At 43.9% G+C, this 12,317-nt stretch overlaps 1 protein-coding gene across 3 annotated transcripts in view; it reads right to left on the bottom strand.

Moving 5' to 3' along the window:
- Positions 1 to 2,866: 2,866 nt before the first annotated feature.
- Positions 2,867 to 12,317, bottom strand: part of LOC147028889 (uncharacterized) — a 38,348-nt gene continuing 28,897 nt past the window's right edge. For all 3 annotated transcript variants that reach the window (XM_085879705.1, XM_085879706.1, XM_085879707.1), the window contains exons 2-3: positions 3,724 to 3,909; positions 2,867 to 3,638 (exon numbers count right to left, since the gene is read on the bottom strand). In XM_085879705.1, the coding sequence (XP_085735831.1) occupies positions 2,947 to 3,638; positions 3,724 to 3,904 (873 nt within the window). In that variant the 5' untranslated portion in view covers positions 3,905 to 3,909 and the 3' untranslated portion in view covers positions 2,867 to 2,946. The remainder of the gene's footprint in view (positions 3,639 to 3,723; positions 3,910 to 12,317) is intronic.

Raw genomic sequence — 12,317 nt, 5'->3', positions numbered from 1 at the left:
GTTTCACTATACCAGATATTTTTTGTACACAGTCAAGGCTGGTGGAAGAGCGAGAAGTCAGAATGGATAAACAATACAACAGAACAAAAGGAACAGCAGAAAGAGAAGGGGGACCAACAGCATGGCCGAGGACCCAAATAGAGGGAGATGACATGAGAAACAAGGGATGTGGATAAGAATGAGGTGAAGGGGATGATGTATGCGGTGGACAAGATGAATACAGAAGCAAACTCCCAGGAAGGAACGAGAACCACACTCCTCAACATCAAAGATATATATCCAGCCACATTATTAATAAAGTCCTTTATACGAAAAAGAAGAAGAAAAAAAAAAGATGGCTGCCAAACAACATGACCAATGACATCATCAATTTTTCTCCCCACACAATTTGGCCCGAAATGACACTCAAATTTTCATACTGATCGGATAAAGCATTTGACGTATGCAATTATTAAGTCATAACGAAGCCACCTTTGACATAAAAAAAAATCACACTCGTTTCCGATGGGACCTGAGGTGCCAAGTTTCTTTTTTTTCCATGGAGTGGTTTTGGAGAAACAGAGGTCCAAAGTTTTTCCTATTTTCCAACATGGCTCCCATACCACATGACCTATGATGTCAAAATTATCATTAAAACATTCTCCATGAGTAGTCGCATCGAGGGTGAAAATTTAGTGTCAATTGGAGAAGCAGATGCAGAGAAAACAGAAATAATTAGCACGGACATACAGTGGGGAGAACAAGCATTTGATACACTGCCGATTTTGCAGGTTTTCCCACTTATAAAGCAGTTAGAGGTCTGTAATTTTTGTCATAGGTACACTTCAACTGTGAAAGACAGAATCTAAAACAAAAATCCTGAAAATCACATTGTATGGTTTTTAAATAATTAATTTGCATTTTATTGCATGAAATAAGTATTTGATCACCTACCAACCAGGAAGAATTCCAGCTCTCACAGACCTGTTAGTTTTGTCTTTAAGAAGCCCTCCCATTCTCCACTCATTACCTGTATTAACTGCACCTGTTTGAACTCGTTATCTGCATAAAAGACAGCTGTCCACACTCAATCAATCAGACTCTAACTTCTCCACAATGGGCAAGACCAGAGGGCTGTCTAAGGACATCAGGGACAAAATTGTAGACTTGCACAAGGCTGGGATGGGCTGCAGGACAATAGGCAAGCAGCTTGGTGAGAAGGCAACAACTGTTGGCGCAATTATTAGAAAATGGAAGAAGTTCAAGAAAACAGTCAATCTCCCTCGGTCTGGGGCTCCATGCAAGATCTCACCTCATGGAGCCTCAATGATCATGAGAAAGGTGAGGGATCAGCCCAGAACTACATGGCAGGACCTGGTCAATGACCTGAAGAGAGCTGGGACCACAGTATCAAAGAAAACCATAAGTAACACACTACGCCGTCATGGATTAAAATCCTGCAGCGCACGTAAGGTCCCTCTGCTCAAGCCAGTGCATGTCCAGGCCCATCTGAAGTTTGCCAATGACCATCTGGATGATCCAGAGGAGGAATGGGAGAAGGTCATGTGGTCTGATGAGACCAAAATAGAGGTTTTTGGTTTCAACTCCACTCGCCGTGTTTGGAGGAAGAAGAAGGATGAGTACAACCCCAAGAACACCATCCCAACCGTGAAGCATGGAGGTGGAAACGTCATTCTTTGGGGATGCTTTTCTGCAAAGGGGACAGGTCGACTGCACCGTATTGAGGGGAGGATGGGGCCATGTATCGCAAGATCTTGACCAACAACCTCCTTCCCTCAACAAGAGCATTGAAGATGGGGCGTGGCTGGGTCTTCCAGCATGACAATGACCCAAAACACACAACCAGGGCAACTAAGGAGTGGCTCCGTAAGAAGCATCTCAAGGTCCTAGAGTGGCTGAGCCAGTCTCCAGACCTGAACCCAATAGAAAATCTTTGGAGGGAGCTGAAAGTCTGTGTTGCGCAGCGACAGCCCCGAAACCTGAAGGATCTGGAGAAGAGCTGTATGGAAGAGTGGGCTAAAATCCCTGCTGCAGTCTGTGCAAACCTGGTTAAGAACTACAGGAAATATCTGATCTCTGCAATTGCAAACAAAGGTTTCTGTACCAAATATTAAGTTCTGTTTTTCTGATGTATCAAATACTTATTTCATGCAATAAAATGCAAATTAATTATTTTAAAATCATACAATGTGATTTTCAGGATTTTGGTGTTAGATTCCGTCTTTCACAGTTGAAGTGTACCTATGATAAAAATTACAGACCTCTACGTGCTTTGTAAGTAGGAAAACCTGCAAAATCGGCAGTGTATCAAATACTTGTTCTCCCCACTGTACGTACGTACGGGACAACTCGAAAATATAATTCCTCCGACAACTTCATCAGCAGAGGCATAAAAAGTCGAAACTTTGGGGGGGGGGGTGCTTTAACGGGAGTAGAAGAGATCATGGTTTTGGATGGGGGAGGGGGTAATCTGGGATGATGGTGAACAGATGTCTTGAAGACCTGGAGGGAGGAATGAAATTGAAAAGAATATGGAAGTTTGTTCCACAGGCAGGGTTAAAAAACAGGAGGAATGGATAAGTGGAGATGAGAAGTATTCCTGGGGTGAGGTAGTTTCACGAAAAGGGAGTTGAGGGTGGACCATGTGTACCCGGCAGATACCGAGGGTGGCAAAGCACGGAGAAGGCAGAGGGTGCAAGACCAGAAAGGAGGCAGAAGAGGACAGAGAACACTGACCTGCCTGCGATGGCAAAGTGATAGGCCCATAAATTCACATTAATCATGGGACAATCCAATGACCTTGAAGGCCTTGGTGTCCACGGCGTCAAGCTGAGCAATATGTGAGACAGGGACACCAATCCAGATGTTTCAAAAAAACACAAAAAAAAAACTTTATTAAAAAGATGTCAAACAACAGCAGAAGAAGCACAAAAATTAAAACAGCAACTATTCCTTGGTTTTATAATGGCTCTTCGCCATACCCGTTTGACCTCTTCCTCGATTTCTGGTTCCTCGGCGTTTTATACCCCTTCGGGAATGGGTCTGAAGCATGCCTCTCCCAGCAGGGAAACGCGTATTGTGGCCAAGAGGCTGCCAGTCCTGCTCATATTCCGCCGCTTGTTGTAGAGGGCGTTGCAACGAGTGCAGGGAAGCCGCCATCCCTTGCATGAGATCATTAGCTCTGAGCAGTCTGTGGTCTATGACTTCACGGAAACAGCGCCATTCCCTGAGCATGTTAATACGGTAGTGTTCATTTCTCTCGTGCTCCATGCGCACATGTCGTAGACATTCACTGGCAATCCGTGCAAGACCGGGAAGGTTACTGATGTTGCTATCTGCACTGCTATAGTGCTGTTGGCTTTGTTGCATTGAAGGCATATCATCAAATACCAAGGAAGAGGACCTCGGGGAGACCTCTTCGGCAGAGCCAATGTGGGCTGCACGTGCTGCACTCGGCGAAAATTCTGTGGCCTCGGCAGAGGTGGAAGGGTTTGCGTCGAAGTTAATGCCATTCGCTTCCTTTTGATCTACTGGAGTCACCTGTCTGACCATGCCAGAGAAATTGGACAAACTGTAATCCATTGTGTTACTTCCCTCCTGACTGTTTGGATGGTATGGTGGAGGAGGTCTAAACAATCCTGGAAAGATGAAACAAGGGATTGTGTCAATTTTCTGTCACCACTTTTATACATTCTCAAACATAGCGAGTGGAAAAGTATTTACCTTGTTGTGATTTTCGCAGTGCAGTACTGCCAGGGTCGACCTCGAAGGATTGATCGCTGGAACAAAAATTCTTAAACGGTATTGGTGGTGAAAAATCCACCAAGGATCGTTTATTCAGATCCCGTGGTTTAGAAAGTTCCACTGGCAGTGAAGTCTCGTCCCAATACTCTTGCTTGTTCATCAATTCTGGGCATCATGTGGTAAGGAGAAGGTGAGAAAAAAAAATAGGAAGCAAAGATCTCCCACTTCATCACCATCATCATCATCATCATCATCATCATCATCATCATCATCATCATCATTATCCTGTGCAACGCCCTGTACAGAGCGTTGTTGCTGCAGAAGCAGTTAACTGGCTACAATCCTGGCCGGGTCACCATGGGATTCAGCAAGTCAAAGCAAGAATTTCAAATTTGTTCTTGGTGCCGGCAATAGCTTGCCAACTCTTCGTAAAGGACACCGTGGGATCTTTAACGTCTAACCAATGAATGCTGGTAGACGGTTCACCCAGTTTAAAGTCCATCTGAGTGACGGCACACACACAGTGATGAATCACCCTGTATGTGAAACATTGGGATGACGGTTTATAGCTGGGCCGAGATTTGATCGCAGGCAAGACAGATCGAGGTGAGTGTGCATTCCCTTCGGCCATCCTATCAGCCCTCATCACCATTATAACATTTAAAAATAAAAATGATGCACATAAAAAGCTTAAAAAAACTCATCATCATCACGTCGTGAGATTCAGCACACCATTAGTCAAAAGACATAGACATGAGAGTTGCTGCCTTTCAAAACCACGATATGACGAATCAAAATCAACATCTGGCAGCAGGAAGTTTACATGCTACAGAACAGTGCACTGAATTTTTCTTGCAGAGATTTTGTTTGGCAAAATAATTCGATGAAATGAGGATTAGGTCCGTATTAATAGTTCTTTTTTTTCGGTAAAACTGTATCTCCAGTCAAGCCTATTTGCATTTCACGTTTTGCTATACGACCACGAACCGCATCCCTGCCAGTACATTAAAAGTATTCGCGGATGGAACAAAAGTAGTGAATCGGACTGCGGCACAACCTGGCTCTGTGCTTAGACAATGCTACTATCACTTTAATGGGCCCAATTATGCCCATTTTAATGTCAGGTTGACCAGGGAAAACTCTTTGCCCAAGGCTTTCATGAACCAGCTGACCAGGCCTGAAGTTGGAGTTGAGTCGGTTTGGGCAGGAATTTGGGCAGGGTGCTGGCGATAATTTGCTTACTTTTCATGACTTGTCAGGTCAGGTCAAATTAGATCTGTGACTTGCTACAGGTACCACATAAACCTGTACTAACCTGTTTCATGGTCGGGTTGTCAGCAACTAAAGCGTCTCCCCCACCATTTTTTTCTGGTGAGGACCGTGTATGATATGGACACCCAACAGGATTAAAAACAAAACCTGTCAAAAGGCAGAGGAGTCCTTGTGAACTAACAGCCATCCATATATAGCACCCAACTGTGTCTGCGGACGTCCTCCTGCAGTTGGGTTAATTTTTATTTGGAGGGTGGTGGCAAGATTTGCACTCCGGCCACCGTAAAGCACTTCATCCTGCAAAACATACTAAAAACAAAAATGAATCTGAAAACCCACTCCATGGGAGTACCTCCTGTGCTGCTGCCCTTCGCAGGGCAGCTCAACAGATGACGGGATTGGGGCAAAGCCTTCGGGACCCCCAATCTTTGACAGGAGGGAAACCACAGGGTAACATTCCAGGGTTAGATTGCGGTCGAGTGTGTCGGGGTGGAGCTGAGGTGACATCCACCAGACGGCGGTCTCCTTGGGTTAACCCGAGGCAGTCCCTTCAGGTGGGTGCCTGGAATGTCCTATCTCAAAGAGACGATGATCACCTGTCTGTTCTGAACTCAAGCGTTTGGACATCGGTATTGCAGCACTCTCTGAGGTTCGGAGACCGGATTGCGGCGAGATCATGGTGGGTGGTTACCCCTACTGTTGGTCTGGTCGCTCTGATGGTTACCATTCCCAAGGAGTTGCTGTAGCTGTGTCAAATAAGCTGACTCCAATGATAATTGAGGTAACACCAGTCAATGAGTGTATTATGAGACTAAGGATTCGTCACTCCTTCGGTGTCATTTCCCTGGTCTCTGTTTATGCTCCAACTGAGGCGAGTGATCTCACCGTGAAGGATGCATTCTATGCCATGCTCGAGTCTGTGGTTGATCAGTGCCCCAGGGGAGATACTCTTCAAGTCTTTGGGGATTTCATTGCATCGATTAGAACTGATAGGGATGGTTATGAGATGTGTATTTGCCCCCATAGGCCTGTAACTGTGAAGCAGAATAGCACCAAGTTCCTTGAGTTTGCAAGAAGTCATGGACTTGGGGTGGCTGGTTCATGGTTTCATCGCCAACAGGCTCATCCCTCGATTTTGCATTCCAACGCTGATGGTGTAGCAAAGGAGATTGACCATGTGCTCGTTGATGCTTGCTGGAGGATAATCCAGAACTGCAGGGTTTACCAGAGTGCGTAGTTTCTCACCACAGGCTTGTTGTAGCAACTCTGAAGTTGCAGCTTAAATCCAGGAGAATGATACCATCCCAACCTAGGCTAGTTGTTGGCAAGCTCAAGGATGACAGTGTAGCTGAGGAGTTTGCAAACAGGCTGAGTGGAGATTTTGAGGGGTCTGGTTGCTTTGAGGAATCCTGAAAAGTTGTGGAGTGCCTTCAAGCCCACCGTCCTTGATGTTGCCGATGGATGTCTTGGAACTCACTTTAGGGCGAAGAAGAATTTTGTCTCTCAAGGGACACTGGATACCATTGACCAGTCGCAGGGCCAGGCTGAATGGCAGAGCTGAGCTGTTCAGGGAGCTGAGGCATAAAACTTTACATGCGCTAAGGGTGGACAAGGAGGCCTATGTACGAGGAATCTGTGAGGGGGTAGAGCATCACCTGTGGTCAATTGATTCTCATCCTGCTTACAGGGGAATTCACACATTGCGTTCCTCTAATCAGTGTACTGCAGTCAGAGCAGAGGGTGGTGGGCTCTTGACAGAGGAGTCCAAAGTGAAGGCCTGCTGGGCCAGATATTTTGAGCAGCTGTACCAGGCTGATCCATCAGCGAGTTGGATGTCAGGGGTGTTACTCTCCCTCTTGCTGACCCTCCAATCAACTGTGGTCCACCTTCGTTTGTGGAAACAGATTGCGGTGAACCGGTTGAAATGGGGTAAAGCTCCTGGGATCTGTGGCATCCATGCTGAACTTCTCAAGGCTGGTGGAAATGCTGTACTCGTGTCGTTGCATGCAGTTCTGTGCTCTGCGTAGAACACAGGCATCATCCCAACTGACTGGAAGAGGGGCCTTGTTGTACCCCTCTGGAAAGGGAAAGATGATCGCCAAGACGACAACTCCCGAGGGATGACGCTGGTCTCAGTGCCAGGCAAGTTCTTGGCTTGGATAATTCCTGAGAAGGTTCGCCACCATCTGCTTGAGCACCAGCATCCAGAGCAGTCAGGCTTTACACCAAAGATGTCAACGATTGACCGTATCCTTGCTCTTCAGATCCTCACTGAATGCAGGTGAAAGTTTTGGCAGAGGCTGCTTGCAGCCTATGTTGATCTCTGTAAAGCATTTGATTCAGTGATGATTCAGATTCAGGATGCCATCTGCAAGATTCTTGGTCTTCGTGGGGTGCCACCAAAACTGATCCATCTGATGTCTGAACTATACTCTGGTAGTGAGAGTACTGTGAGATGTGGTGGTACCATCTATGACATATTTCCAGGTGTTACTGGAGTTTGTCAGGGGTGTGTACTGGCCCCCACACTTTTCAGCACTTGTATGGACTGGATTCTGGGGAGGATGTCAGAGAGATCAAGCTGCAATGTATCGTTGAGAATGTCAATATCTCTGACCTTGATTTTGCAGATGATACAGTCATCTTTGTTGAGACTTTAGATATCATTTTGGGGGCCCTCGAGGTGCTGAATGACGAGTCTGAGCCACTGGCATTACGGGTTTTCTGGGTTAAAATGAAGATCCAGTCTTTCAATGACGTCTTGGATGTTGCTGTTCTGTCTGTACCTGTTTGTGGTGAGGATGTTGATGTCACTGAGAGATTCACTTACCTTGGCAGTGATATTCATGTCTCTGCTGGCTGTGAGCCAGAGGTCAAAAGACGTCTGGGTTGGGCCTGGGGAGTCATGGATTTACTGGATTATGGGGTGTGGCGCTGCCGGTACCTGTGTGGGAGGACAAAAGTCTCAGTCTTCAGGTCCTTGGTGCTTCCAGTCTTGCTCTATGGATGTGAGACTTGGACTTTGACCAGGGATCTGATACAGAGACTTAATTCCTTTGGTACTTTGTGTCCAACGAGCGATTGTTGAGAGAGACGCAAATGAGATTTGTTACCTGCATAGTCCATGAGCATCAGCTGCGGCTGTATGGACATGTAGCTCATTTTCCTGACACTGATTCTGCTCACCAGATTCTCTCAGTGAGGGAGCCTCATGGATGGAGGAGGCCAATGGGTGGACGTGTCTTGTGGTTGCAGCAGATTGATCAACATCTCAAGGAGATGTGGATGTGCCAGGAATCTTCCTGGGGGATGGCCAGACGGAGGCCCTTGGAGTCCCTGGGGAAAGTGGACACAGCGACGCGCTGCTCTGGTGCATGCTCCCATACCTGACCTGACCTTCATGAAAACCTCCGTGGGATCATTTAACTTCCACCGACTAATGCTAGCAGATGAGACACCTGGCTCAACGTCTGTTGAGGAAAAAAAAATCTGTGCAAACAAAATCCAACATTTTATGGTGAGGTTGGATATCGATCCCACACTTGAGGGCTGAAATAGAGATTTCAGTCTTTTCATTCAACTAAAACTATCTTCTGCTTATTAAATATTGTTTATGGCTTGCATATACTTAAACTTTGTCTTATTACTTTGTTTTAATGTTTCTTGGTGATTGAAGTATAATCTTCCTGTTTTCTGAAAGATAAAAAAATTTCCTGTTAAATTTAGTAAATGTGGTAGAGGAAGATAAATACAATACTTCCTTTTTTTTCACAGCACCACTGTGACTGCTCAAGGCACTTTCCATTTCCAAACCCGAGGGAGGGTGAACTTCCCTTTACTGATGCCTGGAGGATAAAGTAAATAATTATGCTGTGTTGGAAATACTGCTGACTTGCAAAAATCCCATATTTGGTAAACGGACAAACTTCTCGTGACCCACACCCTCATTGTTTTCCTCTAATAATCACAAGATGTGCCTTGCTCAAGGATGATATGACTAGCTACTTCCCTATTTTAGGGTACAAAGACCCCGATGGGATAGAGTGGGGGGGGGGGGAGCAGCAGAGGAGTTTTGCGACATCAGGGGGTGTGTTGTGTGGGTTCCCGCTTCAGCATTGCTTGAATGGAACAGGTCCCTGTGGTTTCGTGCAGTTTGTTATATGTGGAATGACATTCTGTTCGGCTGGGACACAGAGTGATGATTGATGATTAAAAGCGATTATTAAACTGTTCTTGCCATCTTGTGGTGTGTGTGTGTGTGTGTGTGTGTGTGTGTGTGTGTGTGTGTGTGTGTGTGTGTGTGTGTGTGTGTGTGTGTGTGTGTGTGTGTGTGTGTGTGTGTGTGTGTGTGTGTGTGTGTGTGTGTGTGTGTGTGTGTGTGTGTGTGTGTGTGTGTGTGAAGGTACATTATCCTTGGTGTAATAAGCCTTTTTAGTTGTTGATGATTGTGTCTCTCCTAATTACAGCATTGTAATTTTGGGTTCGATCCCCATCTCCAACACCCATACATGGAGATACCACACACACACACACACACACACACACACACACACACACACACACACACACACACACACACACACACACACACACACACACACACACACACACACACACACACACACACACACACACACACACACACACACACACACACACACACGCACACACACACACACACGCACACGCTCTGTGTTGTCCTGTCTGGTGTTGTCACTGAATTATTACCTCAAACTATAGTGAAATCGTACCAAACTTATGGGCTGTGCCTTCTTCTCCTGTGGGTCATTCCGTGCCAACTCACCTAAATTTCAAAAACCTCCCCAGGTCACCTCAGATTTTGCTGGAAAAATTATTAAATGTAGATCTATATGGCTGTACCCACCATGCAAAAGATTAGCTTTCAATTCCTCATAGTTTAAAAAATATCTATCTCAAGAGACCTTTGAAATTTGGCCCTAAAAATGCCAAATGTGAAAAACGCATTTTTTTCCAACTTCAGTGGCTTATAATTAACCCCCGCCATCTTCGAAGATGGATGGAGGTTACTGTTTTCACCCGTTTCTGTTTGTTTGTTTGTTTGTTTGTTTGTTTGTGAACAGTATTATGGAAAAAATCCTCGACGGATTTCGACGAAACTTGGTGGGGGGGGGGGGTTAGGTATGGTCCAAGGATCATGCCATTAAATTTTGGACTTGGTCCCCCCCCCCCCAAAAAAAAAAATTTAGAGATAAAATTAAAAAAAAATTGCATTTCTACATGCTTTAAGTGATTTCCAACCCCCCCCAAAAAAATTGTTGTAGAAAAAAAAAATTTTTGCAACTTTATTTTTTCAACAAAAATTCGATGTTTTTTTTTGTTTTGTTTTTTTTGCATTTTTACATGTTTTAAGTGATTTCCAACCCTCCCCCCCAAAAAAAAATGTAGAAAAGAACTATAACTCCCAGCACTGTTGACATATTTAATGAATAAGATATAAGGTTCACTTGAGTGACCCAGCAGTATTGGCGGCGGAGGTTTTGCACTCTCCCGAGTGCTCCCCCTCTAGTTTTTTAACCTCCGCCATCTTCGAAGATGGATGGAGGTTACTGTTTTCACCCCTTTCTGTGTGTTTGTTTGTTTGTTTGTGAACAGTATTACGGAAAAACTCCTCGACGGATTTTGACGAAACTTGGTGGGGGGGGCTTAGGTATGGTCCAAGGATCATGCCATTAAATTTTGGATTTGGTCCCCCCCCCAAAAAAAAATTCAGAGAAAAAATGTTTTTTTTTTTGCATTTCTACATGTTTTGAGTGATTTCCAACCCCCCCCCCCCCAGAAAAAAATTGTTACCCCCCCCCAAAAAAAATTGTTTGAGAAATTTTTGGTTTTTTTGCATTTCTACACGTTTTAAGTGATTTCCAACTCCCCCCCCAAAAAATTGTTACCCCCCCCCCCAAAAAATTCGAGAAAATTTTTTTTTTTTGCATTTCTACATATTTTAAGTGATTTCCAACCCCCCCCCAAAAAAATTGTTACCCCCCCAAAATAATTTTTTTTTGCATTTCTACATGTTTTAAGTGATTTCCAACCCCACCCCAAAAAAAATTGTTGGAGAAAAAAAATTTTTGCAACTTTTTTTTTCAACAAAATTTTGATTTTTTTTTTTTTGCATTTTTACATGTTTTAAGTGATTTCCAACCCTCCCCCCCAAAAAAATGGAGAAAAGAACTACAACTCCCAGCACTGTTGACATCATATTTAATGAATAAGATACAAGGTTCACTTGAGTGACCCAGCAATATTGGCAGCGGAGGTTTTGCACTCTCCCGAGTGCTCCCCCTCTAGTTTTTTTTAATGGACTCCACGAGAAAGCTAATATTGCAAATATTTACTAATTGGCATCCAAATTTTTAAAGTATGGCATCAGATAGCCTCTGGGATGCATATTTCTCACTCTATAGGAAGCTAAAAATTGCTTTTGGCCAAAAACGGGCTAAAATAAGGTGAAACTTTAGTAGCCCTCCTGAAAATATGGAACAACTTAGAATTTTTTCCTCATAACACAGTGATTATAGGGTCATTATCTATCCATAGATACATTTTTGTTGGGATAATACAGTTACGTGATTAATTATAAACGTTTTACCATAAGCCCTTGCCTCCGAGGGCTCTAAAATGGACCAATTTTGTCCCCTGGTTTGACCATGTGGCTCGGGGTTTAGGATCTTAATTTTTTTTCCTTAAGATTGCGTCATATAAGATGTGTCAACTGACCAAATAATTTTATCTAACGCCCATGGCTTCATATTAAAATAAATTTTTATTTACATGCATGTTTTTTAAAATAATTATTCACTTTTTTAATATTCATGAGCTTATAAATGTGAAACTGAATACTCTCGCAAAGTGATACTGAAGATATTTATAAACTGGCATATGAAATTTAAGGGTCTGTTATCAGAATGCCTGATAAATGCATATGTTTCTATCTGTAGGAAGTTGAAAATGACACTTTGACCAAAAATGGTGAATATGCAGGGGGCATTAACTGAGGTTATGTAACAACTTAGATTATTCTTCTCATAAATTAATAATTATAAGTAAATTTTTTTATATTCAAAAATAAATTCTTGTAATGATAATCCAAACATATGCTTGGGTTTTAATTTGAAAAATATAAGGGTATGTTCTTTTGAACATACGAGTCCCCTCGGACCACCAGGTGGCGCCATGAATAGATACACAGCAGTAGGTGCTGCCGCGAGGCGAGTAGATGTTTAGCAGCGTCATCATGGTTGGCGTCTTGCAATATAATATAT

Source organism: Eptatretus burgeri, chromosome 4, assembly GCF_056783735.1.
Source record: "Eptatretus burgeri isolate ZD-2024b chromosome 4, Ebu_testis_v1, whole genome shotgun sequence".
Classification (NCBI taxonomy): Eukaryota; Metazoa; Chordata; class Myxini; order Myxiniformes; family Myxinidae; genus Eptatretus; species Eptatretus burgeri.
Note: the sequence above shows the minus strand (reverse complement) of the source record. Positions and strands in the feature narration are given on the sequence as shown.